General features: G+C 48.9%; 1 protein-coding gene across 1 annotated transcript in view; it reads left to right on the plus strand.

Moving 5' to 3' along the window:
• LOC309410209 (syntaxin-binding protein 4-like) overlaps positions 1 to 14,477 on the plus strand; it is a gene marked incomplete at both ends in the record, with an annotated part of 44,395 nt that extends 29,918 nt beyond the window's left edge. The window contains 13 exons of the mRNA XM_082006560.1: positions 135 to 288; positions 1,909 to 1,981; positions 4,446 to 4,543; positions 6,782 to 6,878; positions 8,001 to 8,128; positions 8,688 to 8,780; positions 9,152 to 9,217; positions 9,314 to 9,502; positions 9,798 to 9,914; positions 11,121 to 11,170; positions 12,051 to 12,181; positions 13,535 to 13,592; positions 14,372 to 14,477. Coding sequence (XP_081862686.1) covers positions 135 to 288; positions 1,909 to 1,981; positions 4,446 to 4,543; positions 6,782 to 6,878; positions 8,001 to 8,128; positions 8,688 to 8,780; positions 9,152 to 9,217; positions 9,314 to 9,502; positions 9,798 to 9,914; positions 11,121 to 11,170; positions 12,051 to 12,181; positions 13,535 to 13,592; positions 14,372 to 14,477 — 1,360 coding nt within the window. The remainder of the gene's footprint in view (positions 1 to 134; positions 289 to 1,908; positions 1,982 to 4,445; positions 4,544 to 6,781; positions 6,879 to 8,000; positions 8,129 to 8,687; positions 8,781 to 9,151; positions 9,218 to 9,313; positions 9,503 to 9,797; positions 9,915 to 11,120; positions 11,171 to 12,050; positions 12,182 to 13,534; positions 13,593 to 14,371) is intronic.
• Positions 14,478 to 21,010: the final 6,533 nt, after the last annotated feature.

Here is a 21,010-nt window from a genome sequence, read left to right on the forward strand (position 1 = left end):
ACAGGGGCTTAAGTGAGATTATCCCAGAGAAATAACCATGGGCATGGAAGTTCTGCAAATTTAAGTTGTGCTTTTTTGTTGTTGTTGTTGTTGTTGTTGTTAATAAAATGTTCTGTGTTTGTTGTTTGTTTAAGACACGAGGGAAACACAGAAGTGGCCTTTATTCCTGGAAGGGGACGGTTACATCCTGGACTGTTACTTCATAACAACAACCCATTGCCACCTCCAAAGGCTGTGGGAAACGGTCTGAGTTCCTGCAGACTGAAGGTCCATGTGAGGTCCCCAGAGGTAGGCTGAAGTTCGTATCTAAGACCACAGACATCGGTCCTGCGATCTTTCTTTGATCAGGAAACTCTTCTTCAGGGACTCCATGGTAGTCCTTCCGGAAGTTCTGAAATGCTGATGTATGTAGCCCTGTTTTACAGCCAGGTATTTTAAATCTGAAATACTGTTTCTTCTGTCTTGGGTTTGAGACGGCAAAGGATCTCTTGGAGGTAATGAGAGGAGTTTCATCTCCAGGGCCTGCATTCAGACCTGTTTCAGAAGTCTCGGGTTTAAAACAAACCCTTCTACGGATGGCAACCTGCAACTCATTCAACACCAGTCATAGGGCTGGAAGGGATCTCAGGAGTTGGTTTGATCTAGTCTCCTACCCAAAGGCAGGAACAACTCTTTGTTCTTAAAGACCTCTGACAAGGATGAATCTGCAGCGTTCCTAAGCAGCCCGTTTCTGCTCTTCACTAGCCTAATGATAAGTCAGGCTCATTCTTCCTGTGAAGCCTAGCTCCATGTTGTGTTTGCAGAGTCAAGCGCTCAGGCTATGCGTGGTGAGACAGGGTTTAACCACACATCCCTCATGGTAATTTAGGCCCATGGCTGGATTCTCTGCATTTGTCGCTCGTCTCCCGGACTGGTGCAATGCCTGGAGTATCTTCTGCCCTCTTCCTCATAAACTTCCTTTAGAAAAGGCCGGCTGGAGGTTCCTTTCATACAAGCATCATTCACAAAAGGTCTTTCTTTTCAGACACTGCAGGGAGACAGACTTTCAAGAATGCCACACACAGGTTGCCTTTGGGTGTACCAGGCTGCAGACATGCTTATGGAAGTCAGCCTTAGCCCATACCCATGTACCCGAGTAGTAGGCTTAGATCCCTCATCACCCAGCAGAAGGTGTGCTTGTGTGATGTTGTGCACCTATATGAAATTACTGCTGGCTGGAATTAAATTGTGCTTTTCCTGACTTTGCTGCTAAAAGATGGAACTTCTAATGAGGTCTGTGCTTCCACGCTAGTGAAAGCGAGCTCAGGCGCCCATGCTACCGGTCTGTATGTCCTCAGCACCAGTTCTGCGCCCCTCTTTGCATCTGAGTTCCCATGAGTGGAAGCACTGTCTCGGTGGTGCTCAGCGTATCTACCCTGTGCCTCTATTTTTCCCTCTTACCTGTGCTTTCACCTGTGACCTGGCACTTAAGAAAGGGTGGGCGCTGGTCTCGGCTTCCTGTCATGCTCACTGTGATAATTTTGTGATTTGGGTAAATAACACAACTGGCTGCGGTCAGACTCAGGACCTCACTAGTGTGTTGGATGCAGAGCTTTAGGGAGAACCTCTACGGAGAAAGCACGCAAGGTCAAATCAATCCTCGACTCTCAATTACAGTAACGGCAAACTCGGTTTTCTGTGTGTGACCAGAGATTTTGAGATGGCTCAGGAATGTGCCTGTGCCAAATGCTCCCAGAGAAACCCCTGGAGCCTCTTTTGGCCCATCTGCACGGGAGGTGTGCATGGTGCCTTTGCTCTTTATGGGTCAGATGGGTTGCGCTCTCTTGAACTCCTCTGTCTTCTGCTCTTTATTTACTCCAGTGGATTCTGCTTAGCGACTGTCTGTGCCGTTTTGTCTTCTTTTTCTAGAATAGACATGAAAATCATTTTCCTGTGCCTTCTTTGTCACCGGACATTTGCCCACCAGAGCTTACTGTCTCAGGTAAGAGTCCTGCTAGATTGTTTTCTTTGTGTGGGTGATGAACATAACCTTAGCTCCTCAGAGCTGAGAATGATGAAATTAATTTTTATCGGTGTTTATGCTGCTGTAGTGGAATCTAATGGTGTGGTAATAAGACTCAGCTAGGAGAGAGGGAAGGGAGCAGCTTGGCATACTCAGTGGGTAGTAATTATGTCCACGTTTGTCCATAACAGCAAAACTCTTTACTAAGGCATTCAGAGGACTAAGGCGTTCACAGGAGACGACGTCGTCCGTTCTCAGCCTGTGTTTCTTTTGCAGCAGTGTCTTTGCCCACATGCAAAGATCGTGTCAGACTTGCATCCAGCAGGTCCCATGGCAGGCAACGTTCCCTTCTGATGGGAATGGGTGGTCCTCGGAGACACAGTATAAAAAGGTCAACTAATGATAGCTGTAACATACATGGCAGCTCTGGGCATTTTACAGGCATTAAGGATGCCCTCAGTCGGTCAAATTGGGAAACTGCCTATAGGTGTGATTAAGTCACGTTTCTCTCTACATCCAAGCTTCGCTTTTTGCTCACTTTTCTACGGTGTGTTTTCTCTCCATGCTCTGGGTGCCATACTGAGCTCTTAACTTTTGTGGGAGAGACCTACTCTGTTCACCTGATGGGATGGCAGCAACAGGGGGGTGAACTCAAATCACCCTGCAGCTTCACAGGTCCCTTAGGAATCACAGAAAACCTCAATAACCCCCATGATCCAGTGTCCAGGAAGATGACCTCCAGCAAGGTTGCCCCATAACCCTGTGATACGAAGGTTACTTCTGCCCAGAGGAAAAGACGGGCTTTCCCTAGCGAGTCCTGAGCAAGCGCAGCCCGTCGTTCTCACACCTCTTAGGTGGCCACCGCCGACAGCCAGAGCTCCTGGTAATGTGGAGCAAAGCCCTGGGTCATGTAGGCAATCCAGCAAATAGCAATGACCTAATCGCTTCCTGACTTAGCTAGGGGATTTCGTTACACGCGGATTTTTAACGTGAAATGCTGAGGAGGCTTTTGTGTCAGTGTTGTCATCCATGAAAACAGACAACTGGCTTTGAAAGGGCAGCGGCCAGGCTTGGAGCCTGGGCCAGAACTGCCTCTCTGTGGGTGCCTGTCGGATGCCCTGGATATCTCCATGTCCAGAGCTAGTGGCAGAGCCACGTGGAGCTAATCCTGATTAGCCATGCGTCGAAGGGTAACAGCTCTGCCCTTGAACTTGGAGAGTAAAGGGTTGGTGGCCGATCCAGCAAACCCATTTATTACCTCTTGCTGCTTCCCAGTCACTGGCGTTAGCAGAGTGGACGAATACCCGGATCAGGAGGATTACGCTTGTGCGGCACCTCCGCCGCTTCTTGCTGCCTTCTCCTTGCCCCCGGTCTCTGCCCCGACGGTCGAGGCGGGTGCGGTGAGAAATGCTCGAGAGGTTCAGGAGGAGCAGCAAACGGGGCTTCCCATGACGTTAATCAGATCCCAGGCAGGTGGAAGGAGCTGCTGCCCAGGCAAATCCTGTGCCGCCGGCACGAGAAGGAATTTTACCACCGACCTGGCCTGATGGCAGGGGTGGGCAGGCAGGCAGGCAGGCAGCAGGGCTGCAGGCAGCGCAGTCCTGCACCTTTCTGGGGTTTGGCAGGGGAGCTCCTGCGCGAGTAACGCCTTCCGCAGCCCTTTTCCCAGGGAATATCACGGTTTCTTCCGGACAAGGGCTAATCATAGCGGAAAGGTGGGGGTCCCTCCAGGGACGGGGGAGCACCGGTGGCAGGGGTGGCAGCAGGGCTTGCGCTCCGTACCATTCCGGCTGTGAAGGCAGTGCCGGTAATGAGGAGCCAGCTGTCAGCAGCTGGCTCTTCTGATCTCATGACAGCTTTTCCCCAGCAAAGTAGCTGCCGTTCCTGCTTCTTTCTCCCTCTGTGTCTGCCTCACGACGCATGTGCCTCCTTTTATCCAAAAACGCCTGCCTGCCCAACCGAGGGAAAAGGGTTCAAGGCTTTTTGCAGTCCGAGGGAGAAGTCTTGCACCGGTGCTTTTCCACATCGCTTTTAATCTGCCGATTTCCTTTTAGAATTAGAGAAGACAAGACCCAGGCAGATTGTTTTTTATTTTTATTTTTCCCACAGGTCACCATAACTACAGACCCCAAGACGCCACAAAAATCTGTAATTGGAAATTTCCAAAGTGCTATTTTTGCAGTTCCAGGTCCTTGGATGAAACTTCCCATTTTAAACCATGCAGAAGCCCAGTTTCAGTAAGGGTTTGCCCCGGTAGCCAGTCTTTTCAATGGTGGCCTAGTTCAGCCTTCCAGGACCGGATTTAGTAAATCCTGGTCTTTGATTTTTGGCCTGCTGCACACACATTATATTTCATGCAACAAGGGTTCTGAATTTTGCTTTGCAGGCACCTCTTTGCTCTACCCAAGTGCTCTTCCATTAACATTTATTTTTGGCTTTTCAGCGCCCGCTTCGGCGTCTAATCATAAGGCAGCTTCAGGCACCAAACCAAAAGTAGCGCTGGATCCCCATATCCGGCTCAAGGACGGGAAGCTGGAACTGGTGAGTGGAACGGGTCCCTCTCCCCAACGCAAGGTCTCCTCTCAATCCTCTCCCAGGGTGTGCTATGCAGAAAATAGTCCACTGGCGTGATACCTCCTTGCTTCCAGCTGCCACGTTATTGGCAAACAAAATAAGCTTATGTGAACGGTCTCCTTGTATTGCTTTTCTGTGAAAGAACTGATCGAGACCTTCCAGCTTTAATTCTTGCACCAGTGTTGCACTCGGGCACGTGAGGATTGGGCCAGGTACTAGCATGGGGGTCACTATGTTGCTTGGGTTTTGGATGGATTAAAAAATGCAAGCTTGAATAGAAATAGTCTCAGAGAGCCGTCCTGGCTGTTTGCACAAAATAAAGGTGCAGCACTTGATCAGTGCTCTAATCTACACGTGCACCATCCTCCGCCGACCAGCCCGTTCCAGCCTCATTCCACTTCGCCTCTCCAGGAGGCTGACCGGGCCGTGTTGGGAATAGCGGTAGCGCAGGCGATGTGGAATGCGGAGTCAGCCGCAGTACCCAGAACATTGCTTTCCTTATCAGTATCACACCGCTCGCATGTTACAATTACTTAATCTGATTTTTGGGAGGGAGGCATAAGAGTTGGCCACCGAACAGTATTTATTATCAAGAGTCTTGGGGGGGAAAAAGAAAAGTCTCGGCTCTTCAGTCGAGTTTCCTGGAGGTTGGGGTCCAGCCTCTAAAGGTAAAAAGGGAGAAGAGGGCGTCGTGAAACATCCCAGTTGTGTCCGAAGGGGTGTTTAAACACACCTTGGCTCATCTCAATGCTCCGGGGAGTTGCATCTCCCTTGGGCGTAACGCATTTGTCTCAGGGCTGTAGGTGCAGGCAGCTGCCCTCCAAACTTGCCGGTGCTGCTGTCGCTGCTGGGGTGACCTCGGGCAGCCTGGTGTGGGCGAGGGAAGGCTGAAGTACGAGGTATCTCACCGAGGATCCAGCCAGAACCGCTGCTCCTTTCATCACTTTATGGAAAATATATTCCATGGGCACCATCAAAGGGCAGGGAGCGGAGCTGCCCGTTGCTCACCGAGTCGCTGGTGAAGGGCAGAGTGCCCTTGGGGGGCCCACACTCCCCGTCCGGTTTTGGGGTGCATGTCCCCACCTTGGGTACCGCTGGCTTTGGGGGGGGAGCGTGGGAAGGCAGCCCTTTCTGCGGGCCGGGGGACTGCGAGGAGGACCCGGTGCAACGCGCCGCTGCTGCCACCCGACGGCAGATGCAGCGCTGGCCCTTTTGCTGCTCTCGCCTCCTGCGGGGGCAGCAGGCAAGCAGGAATTTTTCTTCTAAGCCCACGTAGTTCTCCTAAAGCAGCATTTTTTCTGCGACCTCTGCTCGTCACGGGTATAAAAGCGGCTCCTCTTCGGTGGGGGGAGTGGGGATGCTGGGCTTCCCCTTTTAAAAGCCAGTGTTACGAGCTCCAACGGTGCCAGGGTCAGGACATGCGCGCCAACCGGCACAACCCGAGATGGTTCTCGGGTGGCTCACGCCAGGTGCCAACGCCAGCACCCCAAAGCCCAGGCGCCTGTGGCACCGCCTCATGCAGGGATGGTGGGCAAAGGGACGGGAGGTGGGACTCGGACGGGCCTCGCGGGCATCGCGCGAGAGCGGACGGGTCCCGCGGGCTTGCTCAGCTCTGCTGAGCTCGACTTTGTCTTTTAAAAGCTCTTAGTTGCTGCTGGCAGCGGTGAAGTGGGGTTTGCACAGGGTTATTCGCTTCTGTGCGGTGCCCTGGGGTTGAACTGATAAATACCAGTGGAAGACAGGGCATCAGGCGTAATGAGAGCGCAAAAAGTGCAGCAGAGAAGGAAAACGTTTGAACGTCTCCTGTTGCCACGGGAAATGCTCTGTGAAGAGCTTTTATCTTCTCGATCCCAAACACAACTCCTGGGCAATAAGAAGGAGGACAAGCTGAGCTCTTGGCAGCTACGGCTGCACCGGCTTTTGGTAAAGCTCCTGACAGTTTGTCATAGCTGCAAATCTGATTGCAGCCTGTATAAAATGTTCTCGGAGGGATGTGAACGTGTCCCTGTCTGCAGGAACAGGCATATCTGTACACGTGTAGGAAAGGAGAGACTGGAAATCCATCCCAAGCCTGTTCCTTTGGGAGGTGCTGCCTGGGCAGCCACTTCCAGGAGAAACCCAGCACCCAGTGTCTTCCCAGCACTTACCTCAAAGAGTTGCTTTTCCAGTATTTTTCTTTTTAAAGGTTCATTGTTTCTGCTCAAGGTTCTGCAGTATCTTGGTCTGGATGTGACCGAGGAGAAGAAGAGGCAGTTACGGCAAAGTTTGACCACAGACTCGCAGGGGACGGTGGCCTATGGAGGTGAGTGGGCGGCTCTGAGCGTGATGGGCTTTTTTTTCATTTTTGTGTAGCTTTGCTGGCAGCTAAGAAAGGAGAGAGGCACCTGCTGAAAGGTGGCAGGTAAGACACCTGCCTGGGTATTGATAGAGCCTCAAAACAGCTAAGAAAAGTCACAAATACAAAAGGTGGCTTTTGGTAGAGGCATGTGTAAAATGAGAATAAAGGAAAGTCAGTGCAAGGGCTCACTTTCCTTAACCCCCAGCTTGCCAAGCAAGAGCTGGCTAGAGGGCACGCAGAAAACAAAAGCCTGCTCTGCTTTCTGTGACCTGCCAGAGCACAGCTGGCTCTGCTCCCCAGAAGTTTTTTCACAAAAATTCAAAGCCGTCAGCGACGTCCCCACCAGATAGAACAGGCTTGCAAAGCACAACGCCTCTTGGACGGATGTTTTTGTGCAGAGCGAGCAACGGGGTACGGAACCGGCTCCGTAGTTTGCGGCAGTAGAAATAAGGACGATTAGGGGTATTTGACAAACGTGCTGGCAGTGAAGATGCCGCTCCTGCGGAAAGGCTCTGGTCCCTGCTGCAGCCCAGGGGCTGAGGACTGGAGGGGCTGGGACCTCGGTGCCACCTCCTCTCCGCCGCGCCAGATCCCGGCGCACAGCCCCTCGCACCGTGCCTTCCTCCATGTCTGAAAGCAAAATGAATCTGCATTTTCAGACTTGTCAGCTTAAGTGTTTCTTTCTAAGTGCCGAAGGCGTCGAGTTGTTTTTTGTTTAAATCAGCAGCATGAGAAATGACAGCAGGCAGGCGGGTGCCTTTGGTCAAAGAAACGTGGTTTTAGCTTAAAATTTTAAAATTCTGAGAACCACAATTGTCCACTGTGAAAATGTCTGAGGTTTTTTGTTTTTTAAAAGGTTCATTTTTTTCAAATGGATAAGAAACATGAGTCTGGTAAAGACTGTCAACAAATTATTTAGGCTTGACGAGACTGCCAAAGAGCACAGGAGTGTTAGAGAAGACTGTTTGGCATCTCCAAACCCACTCTGCTTGGCAGTCAGTGGATGTCCCCAAAATCGGTGGCACTTTCTCCTAACACACCGTGCTTTCCTCTTTTAGCCTGTTAAAAACTGATTCTTCCTCACAGATCTTCTCCAAGCACTCAGGGATCTGATGCAGGAGGAGCTAGACGAGGCTGGTCTGGATTCCAGCTCCATGCTCTTCACGCAGCACGAAGTGGCCAGTTTGCTGGATACGTCGGCTTTCCACTCTCCGGTCAGTCAGTCCAACACTCTTCTACATTGAATCCATGAATATACCACGTGAAATCCATGAAATTCTGAGACGGGGGAAGCTAAATTACCATTTCCTGCTGGTTCTAGAGTTGTAAAGAGAAGGCAGAACTGTGCATTCATCATTTAGATTATAGGAAATTCTGTGAAAGACCTAAAAATTCTCATCTTCAGCAAGGAAGTAACAGTATCTATGGGATGATGTGAAGGAAGTAGCCTGGCAGTGATGCAGAAGGAAAATTAGCCATAATTAATCAATTCCAACTAATTTCACCAGCTTCACAACATGAGAACTCCCTATAGCACACCTATTCCAGCTATGTCAGGGATCAGAGCGTGAAATCCTGTGAGGTGGGAAAAAAACCACCCTGCAGCTGAACTATTTAATGTGCCTTTTGATCTGTTGGCTAAAAACGCTGACTCCTTCTCAAAGTGATTTTGATTTTGATTCACCGTTGTTCTGGGTATGGAAAACCACATAGCCCCATGGTTTTGGTAAAGCGTAAGCGGTACGTGATGCTGTCTGTCCCTCTGCCTTGCAGACCTTCGACGCTCTCAGCTGTAACGGCAACGAGGAGCTGGAGCAGCTGCAACTGGAAGTGATGGATCTGCGGCAAGAAGTCCGAAGGCTCAAGGTGGAGCCTCTCCTCTGAGCAGATTTCTTGGCTGGTGCCTTCTGCTGTAGCTCGCTGTAGTCGTGCACGAGGGCAGTGGTGTAGCCTGCCCCTCTTACGAAGCCACCAGTTTGCATTCTGCGCATTCCTCGTTACAAAGGAGACTCTCAGCCTCGGCTCTCCTTAATTGCCTCTTTCTCACTCTCAACCTCAAATGAAAACTTACTTGTACTGAAAGCATGCAGTCACTTTTTAGCAGTGTGGTGGGGGAGAGTGCACCAACCGCTACTGTAAAATATTATCCTGGTGGGTAGGGGCTACAAGGCCAGGGCATCTTCTAGACAATGTCTGATCGCTTCTTGCTTCTAATCCAGTGAAAATATTTTCCCTAGTCTCTCCTGAAAGAGATGGAGAACAGCAAGAAGTCAATGGAAGACGAGCTTCAGAGACTGAACCAGGTTAGTGAAGAGTTTGCTGGGGGCCTTGGGGTGGATGCGGTGGTTGGCAGCCGAGGGGGATGTGGTGCATTCACCAGAACTTCTCGCTGCTTCCAGAAAGCCCTGGGCTTCCTCTCCGAGAACCGGACGCTGCACAGCAAGCTGCAGGTGGCAGAGGTCGTGCAGAGACAGGCCCACAGCGCGGAGCAGGACTACGAGGAAGTGATCCACTTGCTGGAAGCTGAAATTGCAGAACTGAAGATGCAGCTGGCGGGGAAGAAAGCAAAACACATCTCTGAAATAGAGGTAATGCAACCCCTCAGCCTGGGGAAAAACCCCACAACCCACCTGACCCTCCTTCTGTGGGTTCTCCTTCTATTTATAAAGGAGGAAATGAACGTAGCACATGCGTCATTTGTTGTGTATGACCACAAGGCCAGTGTGGTCTCTGGATCTGTGTTATAATCTGTATAATTTCCTCTGTCCACTCCAAAAGGACAGTCGTCTTCTGTTTGTAGCAAATGTCATAACATGGTGTTTCCAAAAGCCAAGGCTGGAGCGCTATCATCACCTTTTTCTTCTTCCTCCGGCCCCGTCTCAGGAAGACATCCTGGAACTGAAAAGACAATTGTTCCTGGCTGACGGCCAGTTACGAAAATCAGAAGTCTCACGGAAGCGCCTGGAGATCTGCAATAGGAAACTGCTCCTGTTTGTGCAGGTGAAGTGCTGAACCGCCCCCGGTGCTGGTGGCATCACCGTGGCCTCTTACCTGAAGGCTGATTTTGCAAGTCCAAATAACTTCCTGCTCCATAAGCAAGAGAGGGTTGTGTTTTTTTATCCTAACTCATCCTAAAAAGTCACTGTCTGTTGGTTAAGAGAAACTAGGGAATGAACTCGTATACACTCATATACCTAAGAGCTATGTAAACACTGTGGTGTGGGTTTTGTCTGGCGGCTCCACTGTCCCTGGCTCACCTGTCCCCCCTGTGACACTCTGGTTGAGGCTGCTCTAGTTCCTGGACATGATGGTTGAAATCATGTGTTTTGACCTTCCCTCTGTATAACTGGACGGTTGGTTCTCTACACAACAAATGTGAACTTGAAGAGCAGTTTTGCTCTTCCAGTGCTGCTTTTCCCCCTAGATTTCCTGCAAAATCGCACACATAATTGCTTTAGTTCTTTCAATTAACTATTCTTCCACTTCACTACCTGTACCAGCTTGTGTAAGTAGTAAACTGGCCACCATGGGATCACTAGCATTGAGTATATCTGCTACAGCTACTAGTAACCTATCCCAAGAGCTCTTGAAACCAATAGGAAACGGTGGGGCGCAAGGAAGCGTAGATGCCATGTCCTCTGCTTCAGAGAAGGAAGGATTAAAGAGCTTCCAGACCTGCAGCGCTACGTGCTGGTGCCTGTGCGGTTTGGGGCTGGACTTTGGAAATGGATTTGACTTGGCCCCAGGGTCAAACATCACAGGATTTTGACCACTGGAGCAAAATATCTTCCTTTTTAATACATCCCTCAGTAGCGTTTGAGAATTCGCTAACCGTGCATGGTAATGAGAGCTTACGCGTGCGGGTACAATCCAGAAACCAGGGATTGCTAGTAGCGATGATCAAGGCTTGCTGAAACGTAGCCTGCAAAATTGTTCTTTGGAAGAGTATTTTTATGTTGCATTTCAAATATTTTAGTGTTGGTATTAAAATGCATAATTTAGTTGTGTCTGTAGATTTGCATAGGCTGTGAATGTTGCTTGAGCTGCAAAAGGCCTTGAGATACTCGCTTCAAGGGCAATGAATAAGTAGAAGCTGATTACTGTCATATTAAATCTGATCACCAGGAAAAACCCATGGGGTTTGTTCTCAGGAATTATTCATTCCTACAAGTTTGAAACCTTTTTTTTGTTGTTGTTGCATGGCAGAACGTCCACAAGGTCCTGAGCACACCCAGTCATTTACCAGATGAGAAAAGGTAGGAGATGGCTTCTGGGAACTGTGAATAGCAACATGAAATGTCCTTTTCTGACCTTTCTCAGGGGAAGGTGATTTACACATAACCTACCTAGAGTTTATAAACACACTGTCACTTTGGAAGTGAAACCATGGAAGAAGGACGATCTGGAGACTGCTGGTGGATTGGTACTTGGTGGGGGTTGGCCTCCATTCAGGCTTTTTTGGGGAATAAGTAGGTGAAACACTCCTCTGGTTAAGTTGGTCTTGTTAGCAGAGACCCTAAGCAGGTTTTAAAAGACACAGAGTTCTGATTCACCTTCTTTTCCCAAAGTATGTCAGTTTTTGGCTTTAGGACCATGTCCTTTCCTATCAGCAGTTACCGAAACTGATAGCACATGAGCAAAGAGCTAGCAAGATTCTCAACTGCATGAATGGTTGGAGAAGAGAGAGTTCAGGCTTCTGGACTCCCCTTCAACCCAAACCTATCCCCTTTTACTTGGAAAAAAATGCATCCGACCTCTATTATCAGAACACTGATGGGTTTTTAATTGATTAACTCGTTGAAAGGTAACAGGCTCATGGATAATGACCAGCCCCTTAAAAAAAAAGCCAGTTTTTAAGAATGATGGAATCCAATTTTTGTGTTTCCAAGATGATTACTTCTAGTATAACGAAGGAAAAATGTTTCTGTGAAATTTGAAAAAACGCATAGATATCTGTCTGTAACATAATGATGCAAGTGTGTCTAAAAGAGAGTCTCCTGTGATGCTGAGCGACCGAGGTGCAATCCCCCCCGAATACATAGAATTTATATAGAATATCCTTCAAGAGAGTCTGGCCAGGATTTTCAATGACCATTCTATGATAGAAGTATTGATGGCACTTTCCATATTTGTAAGAGTCAACAGTGAAACAGAAGAGGATAAAACAGACGCGGTCTCAGATACATCTCTTCCATCTTCAGATCTTGTTGACCTTTTGCTATCAGAAGCTAAAGAACTGTTAGCGCCAATCGTCTCCAGCAAGGACGGTAAGCACTGAATTAACTGGAGTAACCTGAATTCAAACAAGTCTCAAGGATGTCTGTTAGTGTTATTTACAGTTTCCACCACCTTACTTATTTTTTGCCATACCAGTTAAGCCTCCCATGCATGTATCTGATTCTCTCATGCTAACCGAGATGTAATTGCCCTCCGTGTATGCATGTGACTCATTTTTGAATCTGAAATGCGGACTTGCAGCGTAAGGAGTCAAAGGATCTGACTTGTGCCCAGAGCCAAAAGAAAGGCATTTATCCAGGGGAAAAAAAAACAACTAAGAGGCAGGAGGGTGGTTTCACAGAAATGTAGAAATTCTGGTTGAAAGGGACTGCTGGAGATCAGGAGTCCGATCTGCGGCTCCACGTAGGACCATCACACTAGATGAGATCTGCAGTGGGTTTAGCCAGGTGTACTTCCAGCCTCCAAGGATGGAGATCCACAGCCTCCCTGGATAATGTGTTCCTGAGCTACATTCTGCTCTCTGAAAAAGATTTTCCTAGCATCTCGTCGGAACTCCCCCAGGTGCAATCTGTAGCCGCTGCCCCCAGTTATATTGTCTGCCGCTGCCAAGAAGAATTTGGCTCCTACGTCTTTCTAATTGCCCTTGAAGTAGGAGTGGGTGCTGTGAGGTTGCCTCTCAGCCTCCTCTTTGCCAGGCTAAAGCAGCCCAGCTCCCTCAGCCCTCCCCAGCCTCCCCTTGCAGGTTATGAGCCCTAGGGCTCCCTTTGCTGGACCCGGTCCAGTTTCTCAATAGCTTTGAACCAGAGATCCACACCTTCCTTACGCCATCCAGGTATGACTACAGCCATGCTGAGTCAGGGGGAACGGTAATCTCCCCGTTTCCTTGGCGTACAAGTCAGCCTAGACTCCCTTCCACTCACATGTCTGTGGATGGGAGAAAATCAGAGAAAAGCCACCTAGCTCCATGGGAGTCTGAATTAACTTTCCCAGCCTGGGACTCTGAGCTTAGTCCGTGAGCCATAAACGTTTCTTGGCGGCAGTGATGTGACCCCGCTTCTCTCTTTCCATGCAAAAGCAGAGTTTCTGATCGCCGTGTCATGATCAGGTGAGCGTACAGCCCCAAATAAGTGCCCAGTCTTTACTCTTTGATGCTATTCACCAACTAAACATGGCCATGGTCCAGCATTGTCTTTGTCTCAAAGCACAAGACACAAGGAAAATAATTGTAGCCTTTAAGGAGCACCTCTGATATATGAGCGTGTCAGCATTTTCAGAGTTCCTGCATCATTTAAATGTGCATTATCATAATGTAGCAGTACTACTTGCACTGGGCATGTTTTCTAACCCTTCACTTATATTTGGCTGTGTGCTTACATTTACAGCTTTGCCATGTGACAGGGACCAGTGCCTGCCTGCTGAAGGAAACCCAAATTACAAGGAGTAGGTGTCAAAACCGCCGTGGTCTGTAATTTTGACAATACACATACTAAAGCGTCCTGTTTGTTTTGTTGGGTTTTTTAATAAAATTTTTTGCTTGACAATTTGTAACCAGGTAATCTAGTAGAGGTCTCCAGGTGGCCAGGTCAGAGAAATACATCCCTTCCTAGACAGCAAGAGACTTCCCACCCTGCACAGTGAATTCCTGGATCTCTCTTTTGTCTTTCTAAAATGTTCTTTTTCCTTCAGGCCGGATGGGAATTTATGGTTCTCTGGCTTGTCTAGCTGCCATTTGTATCAATCACTGTGAGTTCGGAGTAAGGGAAAAAGCATCACTGAATGTGTTAATCTTTTATATTGTGGTATCAAGATGCTGTGAAGTCCCAGACAAGGCGAGCAGGACAACATGGCTTGCTTTGGACCTTCAGTATCTTAAGAATTTCCCTAAAACCTCTTAAATGGCTTATATTTAACTGAGCCCTGTCCTAAAGATATCTGCTGAAAGGGCGCTTTGAGAGCTAAATGTCTACTACCACTGCCTTAGCTGATCACCTTAACTCAACCTGAAGATCTGCCAGCAGTTTTTTAGTTAAGTACAAAGCAGACATTTGCAAACCAGGATTTCAGGGTTATGAAAAGCATTTTCAGACAAAACCGATGAACGGTACAATCCATGCAAGACCCATGGTCTCCCCTTTTGTTTCCTAAATAACCAGTGTTGTCTTCATGTTGTCCTCCGTGTCCTTCTCCCAAACTACATAAAACGTATTTCTCATTTTCAGCCATCTTCATCAGGAGACCACGTGGCCCCCTCCTGCAAGCCAGACCAAGAGCGATCAACCACAGCCACCAAATCCAACCAACGAACTGCCTAAAAAGCCTACATAGATCTCCCACGGCTTGCTCGTGCTCCAGACTGCGACTGTCCATGCCACGGCTGTTGCTGCGCTGGGAGAGGGGAAGGACACACCACGGGTGCTTCAGCTTCCAGGCAAAGCAGACCGAGAAACAAGCTTTCGAACATGAGACTAATTCTTCCTAACTACCCAAGACTTTTTCAGCAACCTCCCCGGCGCGTCTACCTCTGAGTTATCATACAAGGCTATTTGCTCACGGTTTTGCAGCTTTATAGGAAAAATATTCTCAAGAGGCTACGAGGGCCTGGATTTCACTGGCAGCCTTTTAGAGCTTGTATCCTGGGTAGTAAGAGGAGCGTGAACATACCCAAGGGACTCAGGGGTCTCCAACAGATTCCTTTTGGTATTTCATATGAAAAACCAAAGTGTATTTAGTGACTATAATCAAAGGAGCTTAATCTGTAGCAACCTAGCTGTCTTGGGATAGGTACTTCTCTTTTCATTCTTTTTGTATAGCTTATCCCAGCTGCAACGCTTGAAATGGAAAGCACCATCTCAGCTAGTTGGAGGAAGAGCGCAGAGATAGCCAGCCGTACGCTACTGGTGATGACGTATTGCTGAACACCAAGCCCTCCCTGGAACGCAAGAGAGGACATAGCAAACATATTTCAGTAAAGGCCGGCGGCGTCCCTTGGAAATTAGATACACATGATGCGAGATTGTATGTGGTTAGCAACGAACGGGGTAGAGGTCCGAGATGAACACAGGGTCTGGAAAATAAAATGGAAACATGGCTCACAAGGCCTTTGCTTTCTGGGTTATGATTGCAGTTGCTGTATTCAGGGCCTCTGAGACAAACACCCCGTCTGGGTCCATTTTTTTCCTCCCTCTTACATTGGCAGCTGCTAGCAAGATACACTGAGAAGTTGCAGGAAAATGGGATGCACTCTAGCTTTTACACAAATTGTTGTGATTACTTCAAGTCTCCTTTGTGGGGGCTCAAAGCATGAGGATCCTTTATAGCCTAAAATAAAGGCTTAGGAAAAATCATGACCATCACCAGCATCTACTGTACTCGAAGATATCACTGCACTGCTAAAACAGTAACCATGTGGTGGAACTTCACAGTCACATAAATAACCAGTCCGACATTTTGGTTAAATTTAATTTCATAGCTCAGGGTAAATTAAAACTTCCGAATGCATGGTTCAGAATATAAATTAAAGGACTTCTTTTTTAAAAGGAATCATAATTCTTTGGACCACTCACACGGAATATCCCCAGGAAAGAGATACATTCAAAAAATACTAATCTTGGGATACCCTATGTTTAATAGGTTGTTCCCCAGTGCTCTCTGTTTCAATGGAATGGTAGTAAGTACTAGTGTTACTTGTGGGTTTAGCCCTATGGCTTCATTCTCATCTCGTGTGTTATATAGACAGGGCAAAGCTGCAAGAAGACAGGTAAGAGGTGCACAGGACAAAATCCAGTTTCACCAGTTTGGTCTACCCTGTCTCTGTAAAAACATCTCCAGTTCCCCCGGGGTTAGTATGGCAGATACCAATCTGCTCCTAGAAGCGTGTCTTCAAAAGCATTTGGCCGGAGGTTGCATCCTAGGGAGATGTCTCCAGCCACTGCTCACCACACTTGCCAGAGAACAGTACAAATAAGATTTTGGGAAGTCGCAGGTCTTCAGCTGTGCTGTGTCATTACCTATACCCAACGGCACTCAAGAAACCTAGTAGAAAAGGGACAAGTTATGGGGAAAACAGAACTCTTTAGGCCAAACTTCAACCCTGTGGAATTCAACAGGAGTTTTGCTATCGCCTCTGAGAATCATGGAATTTTCTCAAAATAAGAGTGTTGAACTCCAACTCCCTGTGTGCTGGAAGGGCACAGCCCAGTCCTGTCCCAGCAGGGATCAGTTATGTGGCCTGAAAGAGAATGTACTTGATGCGGCTTCCATAGGCAAGTGATTTGTATTTTAATGTCGCAAGAAAGATTTTGTATAAAACTATCACGGTGGGTGAGGGCTTGGATGAGACAAATGTTGTGCAGTTGATGGTAACGCATGGCAAAGGGTGGAAATAGCGAGATGCTGTATTCTGTGTATCCCGAGCTGTCTGCTAGCAAAAGAGCTGTGAAGATATTAACCTTTCCAAAAGCCCCGACAGTTCTGTGCTCTAAGCGTACTGGCAACCACTTTGGAAAATAAATCCTCTAGGTTCCTATGAGCCACTGGTGATCCTCGCATCAAGCAAGGATCAAGCACTGTGTGCTTTCCAAAGCAGTCGCATTTAACTTAACTGGTTTCCGTTACTTTCTTCGAATTTGTCATGTTCCTTTGCTTCAAGCACAGAAACCTTTCCATTCTCTGTTAATAGCGTTGTTACTAACTGCTACCTTTTCAGAGCAACGTTGAAAGCTAAGACATGATGAGAGTTGTGCTCCTGGAGGTGATGCTGATTTTCGTGACCCAGAATAACAAACCCGTGTCACGCTTTACTCCCAGGCAAGTGGAAGTCGGCAGAATTCGGCAAGTCACGGGGTGACGTCTCCTCACAGAGGCAAAAAGGGAATTGCATAAAGGAACAAACAGCATAGAAAGAGAAGTCACAGAATGTGTCATTTAAACAGGATGCATTTTATTTACACAGGGCCTGTCTAGCACTCTTGCAAAAAGCTGAATTTTATCTTCATTTGCAATATTATAGTTTGCTTGTAAGGCTGTGGAGATGTGCTGCTGTTGCAACGTGCTGGATCTGTCTGAGAGGGTCCCAGTACGACCGAACAGAAATGAGGAGAAGAAGGAGGAGTATTTCTGATAAAAATGAATCCTGCATGGTATCAGATCTTCCCAAGATGGAAAATGGCAAGTATTTTATGAGCCACCAGGGAAAATGCAAACAGTCCCCATAAATGGACATTATAGACCACGTTCAACACATTGCATGTGTATAAACTCATACAGACACATTAAATGAGCATCAGCGTGGTCAGCTGTTGACCTGGAAGCTTTGGGGGTTAAATATCACTGATGTGACGGTTTTATTTTGTATTTTTTCTTACGCAAAGCAGAAATTCGATTCTTAGCTGTTGGTGGGTGAGCTGTTGGGAGACCTCAGCCCCTAAAGAAATAAAACAGAACAAGGTATGACTATCTAAGTATTTTAACAGTTGCAGAAAAAGGGAAGGTTGGGCAGGTAGCCACCTAGGCATTAGCTTGAAAGGTGAACGAAGCAGAGAGCCATTAGCACACTGTTTAGCTGCAGTCTCATGGGTAAGGTAACTGAATCTGCTGTAAATGTGCTGGACTAGAGCTCATTAGATCTCCAGTTTCATCTCTGCCGGTGATCTCTGCCATCTCACTGCATGACTTTCAGCAGCACATTTCGTCTCAGTTGTGCACCAGAAAAAATGGGACTGACAGTATCGGTTTATCTGAGTGGCATGGGGAAGGCAAAGCCCTAGGGACTCGTGGGATATGGGGCATGACCTTCTGGCACAAAAAGATCTGGCAAATGCTGTGGTATGATGTAACGGCTGATCTGCATTTGCCGTGGAAAAAAGCTTCAATATATTAACTTTTGCTGGCTCTCGAAACAACAGACCCAACTTTTGCTTAGCTTTCATGAAACAGAGCTAGGTTAAGCGCTAAAAGGTTACTCTGTGGAGATGTAGAGGTAGCAGAGGTGAAAGCTGGCCCTGACCACCGCTGTGGAGCGGACTGGCATGTCTGTTCCCAGCACTGGAGGCTGCAGAGCCTCCTCTTTTCTCCCCGCTCCACTCAGTGACATGGGCTGGATGGAAGCCCCGTTCCAGAGAGTGGAAATACACTTCCAAGCCGCTTTAAATACGGCTCTAAAAAGCAGGTGAACTTTGCTGCTGAATTTTTAAAGAGACTTTTTAATGTTTAAACAGTGCTGATTTTCTAAAGGTTGTTGAACACGTGTGAAAGAGGGCTGCAAAGCACCTTAGTGTGACGATGCAGAAAGGGCTGGGCTGGCTGCGTGATGCTACCTTTCCACTACAGCATGATCCTTCTCCTGCGCAGGGCTGAGTCTAGCCCAGCACATCCAAGACAGACCACAGAGTTTTCTGGCCTCACTAACTACAGCACTGCCACAAACGTCCTTTGCAGCTTCTTCAGAGGTCAGCTGCATTCATAATAAAATAAATTGGAATAACAATATCATAAACGATGCCTACAAGTTTTTTTTGTTTCTGGATGTGATGCACCAGCTCACTTGAATTTCTGTTGAGTGTTTCAAATTTACGCCCAAAGACGACGCATGAAACTTGAGAGGAAGAGAGAGTTTGCAGCAGAAAACCTTTGGTAATGGGGGAAGAGGAGGCTGAATGGTATCTCCAAACCAGACGTCCTTCACGGCAGAAGTTCTCCTTTCTAACTGCAGAGACCATCAGTTCCTGGGCTGGGCTGCTATGGGGTGAGAACTTCTTTCTAAGCAGCTCCCACGAGAAATACTGAGGGCTGAGTGCCAGCCCTTGAGGCAAGCACCCAGTCCTGGTAAGTGGAAGGATAGCAAGAGACTTCACAGCCCTTGGGGATGCCAGGGGAGAGCTGGCTCTGTGTCAGGGGAAAAGGTAGCCTACTGACACTGGAAAATGCCAAGTGACCTTTCGGCAGCAGGGGGAAATATATGTTGGAAAACGGGAATTATAGTCAGGGCTGCGCAGCAGAGGAAAGGAGGGGATGTTGCCTGCCAAAATCTCGACCGGCTTTTATGCCAAGAACAAAAGGAAAACTACCACGATTAGGCCGTGAAGTAGTAATGGGCTGGTGTAAGTTTTGCAAGAGGGTGGAAATAGTATTTTATATTTTCTTCTGTTATCTCTGAGGAAATTTAATAGTGATTGAGGAATGGGAGAGAAATACCATTTCTCTGAAAAAAAGTTGCATTCTGGATGGGAAAAGACAGCATTTATTTATAAAGTGAATGTAGATGTTGCATGCCTTGGATAACTTTGTGGCTTTCGATGCCCGGCTGTTCCGGAAGGCCTCTAAGAAAAGCAGACTGCTCTGACTCCACAGGCTGCAGCCTTGAGTGCTTTGACATTTGACAGCTCTGTGGGTTCGTTGTTTACAGAGCAGTGTCAGGCTGGTCTCCTCGGTTTGAGATGGCAGAACGTTTCAGGAAATATTGCTGATCAGAAATAAGACCACAGCTTCCTGAAATGCCTGCCCAGATAAGGGGATGCTGTACAGCTAGAAGTGATAAGGAGGCAGGAAAAGAAAGAGCAGCAGTAAATGCGAGTGTGGCGTTTTTCAATAACATCATGCAAAGTGGCAGCTGGTCTCTAGGGAGATCTCCAAAGGAAGCTTTGAAAGTGCAAAACATTCCCAGGTGGGTCTCCCACATTCCTCTCCTCCACCACTTCTTGGTGCCACACGCTCCTCCTGCCCCAGGACCACCCCAAAGTGGCTGCAGCGTGGGTATTTTCCTCCAGTAGAGCCGTGTTCTCAAGGACCCTCTCCGGCCAGTGACAGCTATCTGCTATGGCCTCTTTCCCCAGCCCATGGTTTGACGAGCAGGATCCACTCTCACCGAAACACAGGGCAAGTGCAAACTCCCCAAGGTTCATCAAACAACGTACCCATTTGCAAAGGTGGTGGGAGAAAAAAAGGCTGAGAGGTGAGAATGCACCCCAGCATCCTCCTCAGCGCCACTTAGCCGGACGATCGCCTTTTACCTTGTCAGGAGAATTCAGTTACAGGAGCGTTTGCTCAAAGCATGAGTTTGTAGCTGAGTAATAAGTCACGTAATAAATCAAACATTCAACGCAATGATACAAGGACTGAGGTGAGTAGGGGTCTCAGCGGGGCAGCTCGTGAAGGCCTGATCCGCCCCGTGAGGAGCGGGGCTGGGTCTTGTTTGGGAGCTGTGGCTGCGCCTCCCCCAGCCCAGGCCCTGAGCGGGCGTCTCCTCGAGGGCAGGTGCCAGGGTGGGAAGCTCAGCCTCCAGGCCGGGATGAGCTCATCTCCGCACACACGCCTCTCTTCAGGCTGATAACAGGGATGAGTGAAAGCCTCCTACGGCTTCCGAGCTACCCCGGTTCGGCCTGCTGCGCCAGGCCCGCGGCAGCAGCCTAACGGAAGGGGAGCGGGAAACCCTGTGGTAAAACCCGTGGTAAGGTGCCCGCGGCGGCCCCGCCGCGCTCCGCCAGGCGCTCCAGCCCGGACACTGCGCGCCCAGGCCCGCCGCGCCCCGCGGGGACCCCGTCCCGCTTTACCGAGGCCACCGCGGGCCCGGCCGCGCCTCGGTCCCGCGCGGAGACATGGCGGCGGGCGGCGCACGTGCGCGGGGGCGGGGCCACCGCCGCGTTCCTCCCTCCCCGCCGCAGCACAATGGACAGCGCTCTGCGGCGCCGCGCGGGGCGGGGCCGGGCCGGGCCGGGCCGGCGGCGGGGCGGGGCCGGCGCGCGCGGCGGTTGAAGCGGCGCGTGGAACCGGTGGCGCAGCCGGAGCCGGGAGCGGAGCCGCGGCCGCCGCGGTCATTATGGGCCCGGCCGGGCTCCGCCGTGCCCGCGGTGAGGAGGCGTGGG

The sequence above is a fragment of the Phaethon aethereus genome (genome assembly GCF_964289735.1).
Source record: "Phaethon aethereus genome assembly, chromosome: 15".
NCBI lineage: Eukaryota > Metazoa > Chordata > Aves > Phaethontiformes > Phaethontidae > Phaethon > Phaethon aethereus.